Raw genomic sequence first — 19,365 nt, forward strand, 5'->3', positions numbered from 1 at the left:
ATTACTAGCAGAAGAAGAAAAAAAATAAACAAATGGATTTAATGAGCATGTCAGTAACATAGGAACGATTGTTTCTAACACCTCATTAGTGGGGAATAGAGAAAAATGCTTTCTTGTCTCCAAAAGAAATAATTTTTGATTTGATTCAGCTTCTGTGACAAAATGGAATTAAAGGAGTTCGAGTGCCTTTAAAACTAATGCTGCTAACTGGTTTAAATATGCTTTTGCAGTTCAGAAGTAGAGATGTAAGAAGTAACTTTTAAAGTTTTGAACGATAAGGCAAGGAAAACACCTCCTCTGAATGATTTGCAGTCTCTCTATGCTGTTAAGTCTAGTTTATTTGAAATAATATACATATATATAATATATATATATTTAATTTAATTTAATTATATATTTTATATATATATATATTTAGTATTAGTTCTGGAGGTTGGCAGCCCTGGCTGTGGCAGAGGAGCTGGAGCTTGATGATCCTTGAGGTCCCTTCCAACCCAAGCCATTCTATGATTTTAAATATTAAATTATTTTGTATGTGCATCCCTCTAGCTTCTTTATATCTTGTTTTCAAGCAGTTGTGTTGCTGTTTTGGTGCTGTAAAGCCATGTAGTTACATCATAGGTAATTGCAGAACTATTTAAACCGATGGCTCGGTGACTGTGCACAGCATACAGTTTTGGCTACCATGTTCCCCACCTCTAGTCTTAAAAAGCCATTCTCCAGAGATGCCATTTTGGGCGACTTCAGTTGGCTGTTTTCTACTGCTTACTGCTCTAAGGTAGGAAGACCTGTAGGCATGCTGTCTCTTCTTCTGTTAATGCTCTGTCTCCTGCTGCTTGCCAGAGAGCACTTTTCTCGTGTATATAAGTTGTTCCTGTAATAATATGGGCATGATGTAGCTGTTCCAGGTTTTTAGGGCTGTCTTCCGAGATAAGAGTCTGGTCGATAGCTGCCTGGTGAGAATGGGACTGCCCAGATTTGTGGACATTCCTGGTCACTTATTATACATCCATTGATTGGATGTTAGAACCTTCCCAAAGTAGGTTATGGTCTTACCTGCACATTTAATTCTTCATTCATGAGGAAGATTTTGAGCAGCTTTAGGTTTTCATCACGTCCACTTTCATATAGCTAAAGAGAATTCCATTTGGTTCTTCTAAAATTGTTACTCAGTTGGGTGATCTTGATTGTAGTTGGATGCTCCTGATTCTTTTGAATGGTGCTCCAAGGTTCATAGAGAGCCCAGGGACAGCTGTGACAAACCTAAAGCTTTGATTTTGTAGGAAATTTTGTCTGGGAACTTTCCTTGATCCATGCAGCTGAGGTTTCTTCCAGGCAAGAGTCTACAATTCAGCAGGGTAAGTGCAAACCAGGAACTGGCATCTTGTGTGGTGCTGAGCTTGATGTGACCCAATTAAATGAATCTTGGTAGAACTTGTGGCATGATGCCATCTTCTTTCCTTTTCTCTCATAGAGAAAGTGAACATTTGGGCTCTGAAGTAGGACCCTGTGTGTTCAAAACCTTGCACGTGCATCATAATCACTTGATCCAGCAACGCATTTAAGCACTTCAGAGAATAGTGAGGACCTTTTGAGTAGGCTCTAAGCTGCTTTTTCTCCCAAAGGAGTTGCTCCACCTGTATAATCACAGCTGCTTATATTAGCAACTAAAAGATCTCTTGGAGATCACCTGTAGTCTCCTGTGATGGTGCTTTTGTTACCCTCTTGTTTTGTTTTTATTTCATGTCTTTCTTCAATGAAGGTTACTTATTTTGTGCATCGCCTTGAATACAGCAGATGGGAGAAATTGGTTTTGTTCAATGAAATACAGCATAGAGAGTAATAGGGAGCTAAGCATAGCTGTGCGTAGCTGCCGTGGGTCAGTATGGCTGAGATGCATTTCTGTCATCTGTTGCTGAGATCAGTAGCACCAAAACTCTTTTTTTAGAATCCCAGTTCTTTTGTCAGACCTCCTCTGTTTCTTGTTCTATTGGATTTTTCCGGAAAGCAACTTAGGAGTTGAGATGGGCAGGATTCCTTTACTAGGACAAGAGCCTGTGCAAGTCCTTGTTTTTTGAACCAAAATGAAGCTGGATTTGAAAATGCTTCGCAAAAGGCAGAGATGAAATGTAGTCGATAAAGTCCAGTTTGTGCCATCATTTGCTATCCCTAGCACTGAGGTTCTCTATACCAGTGCTGTTGTGACACAGTGTTGTACGTGTTGCACTGGTGCAAGAAGTTGAACAGGGAGATGTGAGCTGGTTCCTGTCCTAATAGAGGTTTTTAAAATATATGTCCTATATTTCATTTTAGTAAAGTCATACGTGAGTTTGCAATGATCTCTAGTTTGGGCATTCTGTTGCATGTCTTGAGTTTTGATCTGGTGTCTGGATTGCAACCAGAGAGATGTGCAGCATTTTGGGTTATAAAGGAAGAAGAAGCAGAGATCTGAAGTTCTAGCCCATGCTTTCCAAGAGTGCTTGCAGCTGGTGTTTAAATCATGGCACAGATGCTAACTGTGTACGGCAGATACTTGTCTAGATAAGATGGTTTTTAATGTATATTAGATGGTGTTCTAAATGATGAAGGCAGTTTATGGGGTTGAATGTAATAGATAACTTAGGACAAATCAGAAGAGGTTTGAGTTTGCTATGCCTACACAATTATTTTGAGAGTCTTTCTTCTCAAATAAGTGCTTGTAAAATTGAAAACGGGCGTTTACTTTATTTCCTTTTATTTTAAAGCCCCAGCTTTTCTGTTCAGTTCCAGATAGAAGATATTACTGAAGATGCAGGTTTTGTTGTTGTTTTTTTTTTTCTTAACTAATGTAGGCATTCTTTGGAACTGAACCTTCTCAAGACCTTTGGGATCTGTGCTTAATTTCTTCCCAGCTGGAAAAAAGGAGAAATCCCATGAAATTAACTTTTTGCGTTCTCTTTCTAACCAGGGTTGCAAATACGCATCTGAATGACCTTTATAATGTTCCCTCACCCAGAGGTCAGTATCCTCATGTATGTATAAGGCAGGCTTTAATGCACCAGGATGTATAGCTCTGTTGTGGGGACAGAGCAAGTAGACCTGTATGGACCACATGAGGTTCACCAAGGCCAAGTGCCAAGCATTGCACATAGGTCAAGGCAATCTCAGGTATGTCTACAGACTGGGAGTAGAACTCATTGAGAGCAGTCCTGTGGAAGAAGGACTTGGGGGTCCAGAAGGATGAGAAGCTGGACATGAACCAGCAGTGTGTGCTTGCAGCCCAGAGAATCAACAGTATCCTGAGCTGCACCAACGGGTTGTGGTCAGCAGGACAGGGAGGTGATTGTCCCCTCTGCTCAGCTCTTGTGAGGCCACAACTGGAGTACTGCATCCAGGCCTGGGGCCCTCAGTACAGGAAGGATGCAGAGTGATAAGAGGGCTGGAGCATCTCTCCTATGAAAAAAGATTGAAGGAGTTGGGCTTGTTTAGCTTAGAGAGGAGAAGGCTCCGAGGAGACCTTATTGCATCCTCACAGTACATGAACAGAGCTCACAAACAAAAGAGAGAACAATTTTTTACCTGGTCTGTTAGTGACAGGACCATGAGGAATGGCTTTAAAATATAAGAGGGGATATTTAAGTTAGATATTAGGAGGAAGATTTATACTCATAGGGTGGTGAGGCACAGCTGCCCAGAGAGGTTGTGAATGCTCCATCCCTGGAAGCATTCAAGGGCAGATTGGATGGGGCCCTGATCTGGAGGAGGGCAACCAGCCCATGGCAGGGGGTTAGAGCTAGATGTCATAAAATCGCACAATGGCTTGGATTGGAAGGGATCTCAAAGATCTTTAAGATCCCTTCCAACCTAAGGCGTTCAATGACTCTGTGAAGTTGTTGAATTTCCCAGGAAGAATGTGCAGAATGTTTCACCTGCTCGCAGTAAGAACAAGCCTTGCATCTCAGAGGAAAGTAGCAGCTGAGGTGGTAAATGTGTGACAGGATGTAGTTAAGTCATTAAAACACAGTTACCTGCACTCTGAGCTTGCCACCAGATAAGTTCTTAATGGATTGTTGTAGCCTTAATGAAATCCAGTCTCAGTGAATCACTAAACTTGCTTTCTCCTGGAAAGCTCTTTACAGGGACCTGACAGATCACCTCTCCAGTGCTTCCAGACGTCCTGGCTCTCTAATTCTTCTCCATAACGAGTTTTGTGCTGCATGATAAAATATTCATGTTAAAATAGGTTCTAAACTAATTATCTGCAGCCGGTGTAGTCATTTGCTGTTAGCTTGGCTCAAGTTAATGGCTTGTATTTCAGAACAAATAGTCCCTCCTGGCTGTTTCCTGTCACTGATTCTTATCCTAAATGGAATTTCCATACGTGTGTGGAGCTAATTCTTCTGACATCCAAAGGAGCTTTCTCCCGCTTCGGCTCCCTCTTTCTAAAGAGGAGGATGTGTTATGTATTATGCAGTTGCTGCAATGGCATTTTCCTCAAAAGCAATCATCTGCTCGGCCTTTTCTCTGCACAGTGTGACTTATACTCTGAGCTTTCTTTTACTGTCTGCGTTTTTTGCAACAATAGAGAAGAGATGTTTTACATACGGTGACCATTCTGCCTGGGTATTGAAGTCACACAGGCTAGGAAATAAATCGCTTGCTTTCTTCCTTTTTTTTTTTTTTTTTAATTTATTTTTTAATAAATATAAAGAGATGATAGAAAGGCTAAAAAAAAAATCTCAACTTTTATCTGGGGGTATAACACAAATCTGTCACAATTAGAAAATCCTGAGTATGTTGATTTGGAGCTTGAAAGTACAAGCGAGCACAATAAACCAAGGCTGAACAAAATGGAGTTGGGTTTCATGAGGACTGATGACTCTTTTAGTTTCCACTACCGTCTCTATGTGGTAATCAAAACCTTGAGGTTTTTTTCTGCTTTCTTTTCTTGGAGACAAGCTTCTATATCAAAAATATTGACAGATTTTCATCTCTTTAATATTGCCATATGTCCACATACTGTAAAAATGTAAGTGTTGCTGAATGTATGGAAGTCGTTTTGACTAATCACAGTATGCCTAATTATTGGTGGGATCAAGGCCCGTGAGGATTAACATAGAAATAATTTAGCTTTTTTTCCCCCTAATTCTTGATGTTTACAGCAAGTAATTTAAACAGCTTGCAGGGAAAAGGGCCCACTCTCTATGCGTTGTTCCCATATTAGTCCTAATGGAACTTCTGCAAGCTGACACTTCTGAGATACATTCAGATATTTAAGCTCAGTGTGCATTTGCAAGCATGTGCTACAGACATGAAGACAGCCTCCTGCTATAGTTGTCCACAGCAATTCAACGCTCAGAAAGTTTCCTCCATTTTGAATTAAACTTCTTCGTACCTGCATGGATTTCATGCAGTCCAGTTGGTTGGAGCCTTCCTATGTACGATACATATACGATCTTTGGGGGCAGAGGGGAGCTCTCTGTAGTCATCATTTGGTCACCACACCTTGTGTGAGATCTGCTCATTTTCCCATTGATTTTGTTCTGTTCGTTGTGGTGTTTTACCATTAAACCAGGGTTATGGGCTTGGTGAGCAACATCTTTATCTCTGTCCATCTTTAACAGCCCCTTTAAGGTCTCTTACGTGTGGGATTTGGGCTTTACATCAATGTTACTGACGAGGAGGAAGGAAGGAAACAAGCCAAGCAAGTTAAAACTTGAAATCTCTGAGAGACTCATTGCACCAACAAGTCAAGTTATTGTCTTTGAGGTATTTCTAAAGGATTTTTATCATTTGTATGGCCCTTAGCCATCAACACAGGTATCAAATAACAAGTGCCTCCTCACCCTCCTGTTGCTATAAAAAAGATGGGGAAGGTTTGTTGAGATTTTATGAGTGACTTATGCATTTTACATGAATTTTAGATCCCTGAGGATTTGGAAGGAGGTAAGCAAAACTAATTGATTTGCTGGTTTGTATGTTTTCCATGTAGTGCAGTGCCGTATATTCTTACAGGGGGTCTGAAGAGGAATCAGAAAATACTCTTTAGCTACACACTGCAAAGCTGGGAAAGTGTAATGCAGTTTGACATCACATAAATTTTAGTACAGGGTAATTTTTGCTGCTTTCAGGCTGTTTTATATTGATGCTGAATTTTTGCACATCTTCAATATTTATGAAATTAAGCAGTAGTGGTTATTCAAGGAAAATGTTCCTGCAGCAATACAGAGTAGTGTTCGTGTGATTTGTTTCCTTTTTTCCTTGACACTTTTTTCCCCAAATAATTCTCATCTTTGGAGAGAGATCCAGAAAAGCATGAAGTGATGCGACTTGAATCTGTCATACCAGCAACCAGAGGAACTCTGCTCTCTTATAATGGGAGTTGAGGGAATTCAAATACAGGTTCTTTCCCTTTTGTTAGTTTGTGTTCTCAAATGCTCTCCTGTCATCAATACACAGTTTATTGTATACTCTTCCTGAGGTGCACATCGCCCTCGGAGCATTGCTGGACTGATGATTTTCTGCTGTGTGGAGATTGATGGAAGGAAATGATATCTTGATCATGGTTGTGCTTTCAGGTATTTGATCACCAGTATATCAATGATAATTTCTTCAATATCCTCTTGATTTGGGAAAAAATAACCCTGTCTTTTTAGAGGAGAGTGGAACGAATGCTATCTTAGCAAGAGATGAAAATAGATTTAAAATTCAATTGATAGCAGCTCTATTATGGTTTTAGCTTGATTTTATAGGAAATGAGTCCTATCATGAAGGAAATGAGTTCGTTGATTGTGCTGTCTGCTCCTTCCGTTAACATGATTGATATCAGCCAAATTTGGGAGAAGTAAATGGTAGGTGCAAAGACTAATGCAATTCATGGGGAAAAAATGTGCATCAGCAGCTGTGCAGAGAAGATAAACCGTAAGGGAAAAGAGGGAAAATTTGGCCATTCTGTGCAGTGGTTAGAAGCCACTGTCCAGGGATGAAACACAGAGTTTCAAACAACCCGCATTTGGTGGCTCCTTCTGGGTAGAGAACACATGGAGATTCACGGATTATTGCTGTATGGAGTGTGGGAAGAACTTAAGAGACAAAGAATGTGTTCTTAAAGTGTTGATTCTTGAAAGATTTTTGTAACTGGAGGTGGAAATGGCATTTAGCTATTACCGACTGTCTTCAGTATAGAATTTGGGCTGGATTTTTCTTATATTCAAGATTACCTGCTGTACTGAGAGTAAACGGTTGGAACGTTGCGTTTGAAAGCAGCGTAACTTCATTTTTCTCAAATCTGACATGTTTCCCTCATGCACACTTGTTTTTCCCAGTCTAGATCCACGATTTCTCACTATCCTATGCAAAATGATGAAGCACTGGAACAGATTGCACAGAGATGTCCCTGGAGACATTCAAGGTCAGGCTGGACTGGACTCTGAGCAACCCGATCTAGCTGTAGGTGTCCCTGTTCACTGCAGTAAAGTTGGACCAGCTGACCTTTAAGAGTCCCTTCCAACTGAAACAATTCTGTGATTCTATTATACAGTAATTAACCTTTGCTTCTTGAGAATAGAATAGCGTAGAATCACCAAGGTTGGAAGACCTCCAAGATCATTCACTCCAACCATCCACCTACCACCAATGTTTCTCCACTAAACCATGTCCCTTAGTACCACATCTAAATGTTTCTTGAACACCTCCAGGATGATCACTGCCTCCCTGAGCCACCCATTCCAGCACCTGACCGCTCTTCATAGAAGAGATGTTCCAGCCATGTGATCACCTCGACTTCCAAAGATATATTGTGAATATCCCTGAGGTTACTGAGACTTTACGCTGGTGTTCTTTGAAGGATGGGGCATCTTGGGGACACTTAGCACTACAGCTAACTAGCATGTGAGGAGGTTTTTCTCCAGAGGGTGGTGGGCATGAAACAGGCTCATCAAGGCAGTGGGCACAGCCCCAAGCTGCCAAAGCAGCGGGAGCATTTAGTCACCTCTCTGAGACACGGGGTTTGTGTTTTGGGTGGTCCTGTATGGAGCCAGGAGTTGGACTTTGATGATCCCAAGGATCATTGGGTCCCTGCCAACTTGGGATATTCTGTGATGCTGTTCAGGATATTGCATGAGCCGGAACCTCCCCCTACTCCCCCAGGAGTTCAATCTTCATATTGTCTCTGTGTCTTGTTTTCTACAAGCTGCATGTGTTGTTTGTGTTACATTGGATGCTCACAGGTCCAATGTTGGTAGTTTGTTTGTTTGTTTTTTCAGGCAAGTCTTTTGCAAATGTCACATGGATTATTAGAGGAAGCAAAAAGCTTTGGCCACATAAAACATCAGGCAAACAAAACCTGCTGCGTGAGGAATATTCTGAGGTCTAAAGGACATCAGCTTTGAGTAGTCACCCCTGATTAGACAGCACAGGGTAAAGCAAGTTGAACGTAGACTGCTTTGGTATTTAATGTTTGCTGGAGTAGACATAGGGATGGCAGTGGCTGACCTTTTGCGTCTGCCTTGTCTGACTGTCCTGTGGGAGGAACTGCTGGAGTATCCTGAGACTTAATTTCCTTGTCTGTGAAAAGGAGATAATGACACTAATGACTTTTAAGACCTCACTGATTGTGAAGACTGATTACTTAATACTGAGAAATCACAGGAAAAAATGATCTGTAATGTAATATTTGTTAATAACGTTCCATCTCTTATGTGTGAAAAAGCATTGGTCTCACTTGTAATACTTCCGTAAGAGCTCCTGTAAGAGGGAGGGGGAAAAAAACTGAAACACAGGCAGTTGTATCAGGAGGAAACCCTGGAAAAGAGTAGCAGTGTTATTGGAATAGTGCAAGTCATGGGGCATCCTTATTCTCATACAGGCCTAACTGCTTAAGGAATCCAGACTGAAAGGAGCTTTGTGTTGTCTTATTAATTCTCACACCCCTTAATAGCAGTTTTTAACATTAATTGCTGTAATCTTCTTCCTCCCTTCCTCCCTCCCTCCCTCCTTCCCCCTTTTTTTTTTTCTTGTTTGCTAGCCCCCTGTGCCCTAACCAAGTACCTTCCTAATTACATTTAATCATAGAAGGAGTCATTAGCGAGGTAGGTTGTTCTGAGAGAAAGAGTGGTTGAGAGAGATGTGAATGGCAGAAATGATTTATGGAGTTTCAGCTGAACTTCTCAAAGCTCTGTCTGGAGCAGTGGAAGAGGTTCTCCCAGAGGTGTTGGTGTGGAAGGGGTTAAGCATTCAGTTTGATCTCTTTTCCAGGGAGACTTTCCTGGCATCTGTTAGAGCAAAAGGGGCTGTAAACTTTATTTTGAGAGCCCTAAAGAGAAGTAAGCTTTGTGCACCAAGTCCCAAGAGTTTTTAAGAAAGTGGATTAATTTAGCTAAATTGTGAATGAGTATTCTCCTGTGAACATCTGTAAACTGTTGAGTTTAATTGGCCTACAGCTGGCTCTGATTGTAGGGTTGTGGGATTTTTTTCTTTCTTTTACTTAGTATCTCATTTCCTTTTTCCTATGGTTTCCTGGTGTCATTTGTTTTGGATTTTTTTTTTCTTCTTGGCATGTTAAAAAGTAAATAATAACACACATATGCACATAGATATCCCTTTCAAGGAGCCCTCCTAAAGAGAAGTGGGCTTATCTGACAGAGCATCCTTTTGTAGGCACCTCTTACCGTTGAGCATCATTAGGTTCCAGCTGGTTGTAGAGATAGAGTGGGGGTGGAAAGGTGTTTGAGAACTTCATTTATTGAATGTATTTACTTTCCTGTTTTTCTTCTTCTTTTTTATGTTAGAGTCATAGAATCATAGAATGGCCTGGGTTGAAAAGGACCACAATGATCATCCAGTTCCAACCCCCCTACTACGTGCAGGGTCACCAACCAGCAGCCTCTTAGCAGACAGCAATGGATGGTTTGTGGAGTGGAACTTTCAGTAGTGAAAAGGGAAGGGACAAAATTCTTTCAGCTGTTTTTTCTTTTGTCTGACATGTAAATGTAAGTGTGGTTTTAGTGCTTCTTTACTCCTTGTAGACTCATGAAAGTAATCTAAAGAACGAGTTCAGCTGTGGCCCCAGCACTATCCATTGGTAGAGATAGCAGAGCTAGCTGGAAGCGGGAAGCTACAGGGTATGAACGAGGCCTTAAAACTGACCTGAAGCCTCAGGATTTTGGAATATACAATCTGCTGAGTGGCCTAGCTTGTGTTTTTATTATATCCCTCCACAAAACCACTGGTGATTCTTCCTGTCTACCAGTTAATCAACTGTTCAGCTTCACCATTTCTTGGAATTAGGAGATTAAAACTGGCACTGAGGGCTTAGATCTTGTATGTTTATTTTGAATTTTAAGATGTGCTTTGTAACCACTGTTGACATGGGTTGATAGTGATAGGACAAGGGGGAATGGTCTTAAACTGAAACAGGGAAGGTTTAGGTTTCAGAGGAAGGTTTTCACTGAGAGGTTGGGAAAAGCACTGGAACAGGTTGCCCAAGGAGGCTGTGGATGCCCCATCCCTGCAGGCATTCAAGGCCAGGCTGGATGTGGCTCTGGGCAGCCTGGTCTGGTGGTTGGCGACCTGCACACAGCAGAGGGTTGAAACTGGATGATCATTGTGGTCCTTTTCAACCCAGGCCATTCTATGATTCTGTGATTTGTATTTGATAAGTTCTGGATATATTAACACAGTTAACACCACATAATCTGTCCTGAATTCTACAAAGCCTGGATTGGAAAATTTAGCAAGATGCACTTGCAATTATTAGCAGTAGTGGTTTTAGAAAAGGATGGGTTGAGTGGAAAAGCTGTATGGTGAGCATGCAAAATATTTATGTATTAAAAAAAAAAAACAAAAAAAAAAAACCAAAAAAAACCCCCAAAACTAAAAATCTTAATAACATCTGATGGAACATCTGGCAAAGTGAGTGGCATTCTTATGCCAAAATATTTACTCTTTTAAAATTAAAACACACTTCTGTGCATTTCAGGGACTGCAATATAATTGTATGGCGTATTATAACATAAATATAACGTAGCATATTGCTGTATAAATTATTGTTAACTGGTTTCTTTCTTAGAGATGGATGTTTCCAATTAAGGAGGTGGGAAACTTGTCCAGCTCTAACCTGGCTCGAGTAAGGGACATTTGGCAATACAGTGTAACTGGAAGGGAAATGCAGGTTCTCACTGTTCCCAATGGGCAGAAGCTGCTCTCTCGTTTCCAGTTGAAACCCGCTAATGACCCGTTTTACTACCAGCTTGTTCTTCTGCCAGGAAGGATTAAGCTGTGTGTAGGAGGGATGAAGAACAGCTGGTGCTTTTTCTTTGGAAACGGCAGGTGATGATATGGGCTGGAGCAGATAAACCTCACGCGAGGGGAAGTTGGCACTACTTCAGTGGAGAAAGTGATTCGAAGGCATTGGATTAGTGAGTCCGAAGTGCTGGGAGATGGCTGATGTAAGTGGTAGATGAGGTGGGACTGAAGAGTGACCTCTTCAGCCACTGGGTCACTGTGACTGCTGTGATCTCCAAAGAAACTGCTCTGTGCTCGTGCTTCATTTTGGGGTGTTTGGATTATCCACAGTCAGCAGTAGTAGTAGTAGTAGGACAGCTGGCATGTGACTCCCAGCTTTAAAACCAAAAGGTTTTGAAATGTGGCAGAGTAGTTGGATGAAAACAAAGAAAAAATAATAAAAAAAAAAAGGGGAAAGAAATAGAATTATCAGTTTTTTTTAATGGATTACTTTTAAAGCGAAAGTAAAGTAAGGAAAAGGTGTGATGTGACAGTTGTATTAATGAGGCACAGGATTGTGGAATAGTTGTGAGAAGGAAGAGAGGAGACATTATGAGATAAAGTCAAGAGAATAAAAATGATGTACAAGAGCAGCCTGAAGAGAAGGAGAGTGTGAATGTCTACTGAAGTATAAGATGCTTACAACTGCAAATGCTTCTATCATTAGGAGAAGATGGAAGCTTTTAGCAAAAATGGTAAAATATCAGAATATGTACAAAATAAAGTTATTTGGTTTAACTTTTTTTATTTTTTTTTAAGGAGGATGGTGGAACAGATGTCAGAGAGGAAAAATAGGGGAGGGAGAAGAACATAGAGAAAAGGAGTGGTGCAGCAGAGCAGGTGATCAGATGTTGCAGCTTCCTGAAGTCTGGCTGAACTCCGAAAGTGCCAAATTGAGAGGTGTGAAAGAGGGGATAGGAGCTGTGCCAGCCAGCAAGAGGTGGAAACCATACTGCCTCAATCCTTCTGAAGTAATCAGGTTTTGGAGGGGGAGGGGATTGATAGTGGAGCAGTAGTTGTGCCAAAGTGAAATTTCAAATATAGTGAGAGAGGAGGGGGGAGGAAAAAAAAAATAAAAATAAAAGAATCAACCGATTTAGTTCTTGATAGCATCTGCTTGTGCTGTGTTTAATTTGAGTGTTTTTAATGTATTGTTGGTTTCTTAGCTACAGTCTGGGAGTCTAAGACCTGTGAGCAGAGCAGATCCCTTTTAAGAGTCAGGAGATGCCTGTAGATGGGGAGGATTCCTGTTCCATGTGAGCACATTATCTGTTTGCAGTGGAAAGCAAATACATTAAGCAAAAGCTAGTTGAAAGACATATTTATAAAGATGCAAGGAAGGATCAACTAAAGTAGGTATGAATATTTGGAATTAGGTTTTTTTTTAAAGCTAAAAACTCCATATAAATATTTATGAGTAGAAATAGCAGTAGTGAGGAAGCAGAGCCATCTCAAAAGGCTTTGTGTCAATCAAAACACTCAGATTTATTCAAGCTGATTTAAATTCATAAAAAGGTGGATCTTTCAGAATGAATCTTACACTGGAAGCAAACGAGGGCAGGAAAAAAGCATCAAGGTTTGGTATGGTGTTGGGTTTTTCTGTGATCACTTATGGTTTAATACAGTGGCCGTGTTGTAGCGTCACTTTGGGGACGATGTGTGAAGGTGGCAAACAGTGTGAACTGCACCGTGATTTCTTGAATGGAGAGAAAGTGCATATTTGGGGAGGGGGGAGAGGGGTGGCTCTGGAAATGGAAAACGATCAGACAGGTTTGTTACATACTGCTGTGGCTGATCTCACTGAGGTTAGGCATAGAAGGGAATTCAGCAGCTTGAACGTGAGACCTTTCACTGGTGGCTTACGCTGCCTGGAATAGACCCTCCAGGGAAACCCCAGTGCTGCCCCAAGGGAGGTCAGGTTGTGGTGAGGCATTGGAACAGGCTGCCCAGGCAGATGGGGGAGTCGCTGTCCCTGGAGGTGTTCAGGAATGGTGGATATCTGGCACTGAAGGATATGGTCATTGGGCTTGGTGGGGATGGTCTGGGGTTGAACTAGACCATCTTAGTGGTCTTTTCCAGCCTTAATGATTCTGTATCCCAAGGCCCCTACTTTGCCCTGGGACACTGCGCTGTTCGTGGGGCATAGCTTGGTGAACTAGATTTTATCTTGATTTTTGTCCTGTGCTTTTTCCCATCTTCATTCACTGACATTTATGGAGAGAATTAGGTTCTGGCACACCAGCGCAGCCACTTAATGGGAAAGGGCCTTGGTTAACCACTTGGGATAATACTGAGCTTATGCAGGTTTGGATTATTTTGGAAAACAAAAGGGGTTCAGGTTTGTTCAGGTTTGTTCAGGCTGTTTGGTGATGGTTTATCGCAGTACTTTGTAATCGTGGACTAGGCTTGTTGCTGAATAATAGTGAAAGCATCATCAGAACTTACACATGGAACAGGTTGCCCAAGGAGGCTGTGGATGCCCCATCTCTGTAGGCATTCAGGGCCAGGCTGGATGTGGCTCCGGGCAGCCTGGTCTGATGGTTGGCTGCCCTGCACATAGCAGAGGGATTGGAACTGGATGATCATTGTGGTCCTTTTCAACCCGGGCCATTGTATGATTCTGTGACATGGCTTTAAATTTGTACTGAAGAGTGGATTTGCATGATTTGATCCTTAGGGTGTGTCACTGTGTTTTTTCTGTGGTTTACATGGGAGTAGGTTGCAGAACTACAAGTGGAATTGCACTAAGATTTGAGAGGGGGGAAAGATGGAGATGTTGCCTCTTGTGCCTTGGAAGGAATGATTGAGTGGAATGATAGCCTTCTGTTTTGGGAAAGAGATGGGCTCATGGCAGTAGGCACGGTGGGAGACACAGTTCTCCAGCCAAGGCACTTTATTTGTGTTAAAAGAAGTACAGTCTGTTTGGATGTGGATTAGGTACCTTGTATTTGATGTGCTGAGGACAGCAGTAACCACAGCTAAACAAATGTGGGTACTGGAGGGGATGGGAAACATTGCAAATCACAGCTGAGTTAATTCAAAGGAGACTGATTTCTTGATAAGCTGCCTTTTGTCCCAAACTTTCTTCTGTTCCCATGGAATAAAATGATGATCCTCATAGTCCTAACGACCACAGCTTTCTGGAAATGTAGAATTACCAGATCTCATTAATGCTGGGCTATATCATTCATCAAAGCACTCCTTACGCCTCATGCTGGCTCCTTTTCTTTCCCCCTCGTAATCTTTCTCTCATTATAAGGATGTGTCTGCCCTTTGGACCTATCTGCTTCCAAGGAGCTGACACCTGCAGAGATATTATTTGGTGAAGACGTGTTAACTCTTTAAGAGTTGAAATGCTGAGCTGAACAGTGGGAGAAACACAACCTGCTGGAAGCTGTTTGCAAAGCTGTAAATACCGGGGTAACAAAGAGCGGGCGGACGATTGCACACCAAGGGGAGGGAATTGTTTGTGTAACTGTGCCATGTGTGCTACCAATAAACTATTAGCCTGGCTGTCAGCAGGTCGCACAAAGGCACTTAATGGCATCCTCTTCTCTGTTGCAAAGACATTGCTAATCTTTCCCAGTGCTTTAGAGACACACTCCCAACCTAATGTGTTTTCTTTTTTTCCACGTGGGCTTTGTGTACTTGGATAACTCAAGAATAAAGGTTTCAAAATAAGCCCAACTTGCCATGAAATTAGACCTCGCTGGGGACAAATGACTTTGACACGTTCGTGGAAGGTAGTTCTCCAAATGATGCTAATAGCTCCGCAGTGACTTTTATCTGAAGAACTGAAGCACTTTGCAAACACTCGTATTGCAAAAGTGCTGCTCTGATCAGATAGTTTAGTCAAATAAATACTGTTTATAAAGGAATTTTCAAAAGAGCTTTCAGAAATACCTGTCAGTGTTTCAGCATCTTTATTTAGAGACTAAAGCTCTTATCTCTCTCAGTGGGGGATGCCAATTTACTGATGTATTTTTCAGTTAGAATCCAAGTTCCATAAGGCAGATGAGCAGTGAGAAAATGCAAGTCTCTTTGGAAACAAAAAAAGAATTTGAAAGTTGTTTTAAAGTTGATTCTGTAATAAATGGCCCAATTTAGAAGATGTATCATGTGCTCCAAAGAAGTCATTGGAAATGAGTAGATCTGTGTTTTCTAAGACCCCCAGCTATCGTGTTCTGTAGCTGAGTTGTCCTTTCTCCTCTACACGTCTTGTCTTAAATTATACTTCTGTTGTCAACTCCATAGAGACTGTGTGTGTTTTGTCATTATGTGGTGATGAGCACGCTAATGTTCTGATCAACATGTAGACTCCTAGACAGAGCTACTGCAGAAAATGGTTGTTTTTAATGACTTAATTAGAAAGCATTTTTCTTCCATTTAGTATTTGCTAAGCTGCTGACAATATTTTGATAGCTGATATTCATAACTGGCATATCATAATAGTTGTCAAAGAATAATAGCTTGCAATATGGTAGGGAAGTTCTGCAGAAATGGGAGTGAATAGAGCCTACACAGTGTATCTGTTGACCATCTCCAAGTAGAAGAATGCATTGTTGGGATGTGGGCTGTTGAGTTATCTATTATCGCTTCCTGATCCTTTTATTTAATTATCCAAACCCCATTTTTTTCTTCTAAGATCGCACAGGGTGGTGACACACTGGAACAGGCTGCCCAAGGAGGCTGTGGATGCCCCATCCCTGCAGGCATTCAAGGCCAGGCTGGATGTGACTCTGGGCAGCCTGGTCTGAAGGTTGGCAACCCTGCACACAGCAGGGGATTGAAACTGGATGATCATTGTGGTCCTTTTCAACCCAGGCCATTCTATGATCTTTAAGATGTGCTGATCATCCTCCTGTCCTGCAAACAGTTTTTCTATTTCGGTTCTGTTATCCCTTTGTTTCAGATTGATATTCCAGATGATGTCTCACGAGTTCCTTAAATACCAACAGTGTTCCCTCCTGCACTAAAATACGTAGCATCAAATTATGTTTCTCTTGTGCTCAAGGTATGCATTATGACATTCTCCTTTGTGTTGGTAATAGTTTCCATTCTGGTTTCCTCAGCAGCTATTTTTGCACATTAACTTTTGTGAAGCTGTGATTAAAGACTATAGGTAAGAGGAGTCCAGGAGCTCATCCTCATGGAATTTTATTAGTAACCTACTCGCAGACCAGCAGTTCTTCCAGCATAAGTAATTATTTTTCTTCTGTAGTTCATTAACCACTGCACATTCACATTACTATTTTCTGCTATCTCCACCCTAGTGATTTCCTTAATTACTGTATACTTCATTATATCTATCAGGTCCATCAAATATATATTTTTATTATTATTTTAAAAGAAACTTGGTTGGTTGAGTGACTTGGCTTCTTTCAGTTCAGTTTGTTCCCCAGAACTTGATTTCTGAGACCTTACAGTAACACCATCATCTTACTGCTTACTGCAGAACTTCAGCAAGACCTTTATTGGGAATTGGTATGGGATTGTAAGAAATCAAGGCTAGTAATTTTAGTGAAGTACTTGAACAGGCTGCCCGGAGATGTGGTGGATGCTTGGGCTGATGGTGGATGGTCATTCAAGGTCAGGATGGGGCTCTGAGCACCTGATGGAGCTGTAGGTATCCCTGTTCATTGCAGGAGGGTTGGACTACGTGGCTTCTAAGGGTCCCTTCTAACTCCAATGGTTCTTCAGAGTTGGTTCTATCTATCCAATGATAATATTAAAGGTATATTGTGCCTAGTTTTAAAGTCATTTATTAAATGATGCTTCCAAATGACCAGTGCAGTAACTGTGCTAGAGCTGATATTCTGAAAGAGCCTGATGTTCTTAAAGTCCTGCTCACTGTTTGCGCAGTGGAGTCATCCTCACCCCACATCAGTGTAGCCTGTTCTCATACATTGCTGCCATCTGGTCACTGCTGGGCAGCAGTGGGCAGCAAACGCCTTTCCAAAACTGCTGCACTGGCACTTGAGCCAGATGGAAGCAGCTGGTCTGTAGCTTCTGTCCAGACCTTGTGGTAATTCTAAATTATCCTGCCTGTATGATAGAGTGTATCTTTAGTCTTTGAAGGTCTTTCTAGCTAAGTTTTATGCAGCTTTTATGAATTGTAATGTTTCTGAAGATTCTTGACAAGTTCCTCAACAAAAGCTAGGGATGGATTCAGGTAATCATCAGGGAAAACTTTTTTGGATGGGTGGGCAGTGTGTGCTAGCCTACCCTGCTGGGTTTTCTGATGAGAGCTTTAGCTTGGCTTCCGAAAGCTTTGAAAATAATTTCTTGTTTCCTGCCTCATGAAAAAAGGGATGAATCTTTCTCTTTCTCCCCTTATTTTGTATGTTTTAAGCCACGATCATACTAGAGTTTGCATAGGGTTTTGTTTGTTCAGTCATTCATTCATCTATTTCTTTTAAAACGGACAACTAGCAACGTCAGTAAGAACATAATCCAAAATAATGGATGCTTTCCTAATTTCTGCTGTATGCAAATGTGCATTTCCAAAATGGAAATTTCTTCTGCTGAAGAAGCATGGTGTGGGCAGAAATCACTTTTAACTATGGAATTATTATTTCTTCCATGTCCTACCTGTCTTTAATCTGAATGTATTGATGGATATTATGGCTTCATTTTTGGGTGGTGCTGTTTAGAACCAGGAGTTGGATTTTATGATCAATATGGGTTCCAACTTGGAATATTTTAGGATTACTGAGGATTTAAAGCTTCTATATACCAACACAGCATTTAGCAGGTTTCCTTAGGCAGTCTTGTATTTACTTATGTCCTTATAACATATAAAGCAGATGCTAATTAAAAAAAAAAAAGAAATGCTTTTGATATTAAGATTTACAGAGAAATGACTCCAGCATTGTGCAGATTGATCAGGTTCCTTGGTGAGCTGTGGTCTGTTTGAAATGGGTTTTACATCCAGAATCAAAGTTTTAATCATGTGAGGACTGAGAATAAACCACTCCTTTCTGAAATCTTAGAATGGCTTGAGCTGAAAGTGACCTCAAGGATCATGAAGCTCCAACCCTCACGCTGCATGCAGGGCCACCAACCTCCGCATTTAATATCAGACCAGGCTGCCCAGGGCCCCATCCAACCTGGCCTTGAACACCTCCAGGAATGGACGGGGCATCCACAAGCTCTCTGGGCTGCTGTTCCAGCACCTCACCACTCTCTCTGTGAAGAACTTCCCCCTGACATCCAACCTAAATGTTCCTGAAGGACACAGAGTGTTCATACTGATCCCGTGCCTAGGCTACAGCCTGCACTCTTTAATATAAATGGTCAGCATTGGACAGAGGAGAGCTGATCATGGTTGAGGGATATAGAAAAAAATACCATTTACGAGAGGTTTTAAAGCCGCAGTCTCTCTACTGTCTCTGAGTTTGGGGGTGAGGGGGAAAAAAAGGATTACATTCATTCAAAGGGAGAAAGTGCTGAGTATTGAAATGCTGCATTAGTGCACAAAGATGTAAGAAAAAACAGTAGCTCAAAGCTGAATTGAGATATATTCAAACTAGATGCAGACTTGAACAACGAGCACGAAGTGGTAAGGGCAGAGGCAGATTTCTGGCTGGCTAAATCATCTCTGGGTGCCACCTCCACACTGTTAGGAACAACTGAGAAGTAAAACTCAATGGATTCTTATCTGCAAAAGGCCTTACTAAATGTTACATGTAGTGCAACCACCAACCCATCACCTCCATGCCACTAAACCTGCACCAAACTTGTGTGACTCACAATACTGAGCTGCTTTTGCTGCTCCTGCTGACCTGCAAACACCTCTGACCAAACCCTTACTGCCCCCATCCCCATAGCTTTGATTCTGCATCCTTTGCTTTCTCTCCCCACCCTGTACAGAGCAAGGGGATGGAGCATCCAGACACCATTATGTATGAAAACATGGTGCACACTCTGATGGGTGATCGGGGACTGCTGTGAGGTTTTTGAATCCCACCCCCTTTCACAGCCACAGTTCACCTGCTCAGGTGGATCCATTCCATTTCCCAGAGGGGCAATCTGCTTTCCTAGTCCTCAGCGTGATTTCTCTTGGCAGCCAAACTGGATATGGTTGACAGATTATGTCTGAGA

The 19,365-nt window shown here is 41.6% G+C and overlaps 1 protein-coding gene across 2 annotated transcripts in view; it reads left to right on the forward strand.

The window, feature by feature from the left end:
* Window positions 1–19,365, forward strand: part of EXOC4 (exocyst complex component 4) — a 399,307-nt gene that overhangs the window by 153,373 nt on the left and 226,569 nt on the right. The window contains exon 10 of one of the 2 annotated variants that reach the window (XM_052680723.1): window positions 12,429–12,518. The exons of the other annotated variant lie outside the window; for it this stretch is intronic. Coding sequence (XP_052536683.1) covers window positions 12,429–12,496 — 68 coding nt within the window. The 3' untranslated portion in view covers window positions 12,497–12,518. The remainder of the gene's footprint in view (window positions 1–12,428; window positions 12,519–19,365) is intronic. 2 annotated transcript variants of the gene reach the window in all.

Source organism: Tympanuchus pallidicinctus, unplaced genomic scaffold (assembly GCF_026119805.1).
Source record: "Tympanuchus pallidicinctus isolate F22 unplaced genomic scaffold, pur_lepc_1.0 scaffold19, whole genome shotgun sequence".
Lineage (NCBI taxonomy): Eukaryota > Metazoa > Chordata > Aves > Galliformes > Phasianidae > Tympanuchus > Tympanuchus pallidicinctus.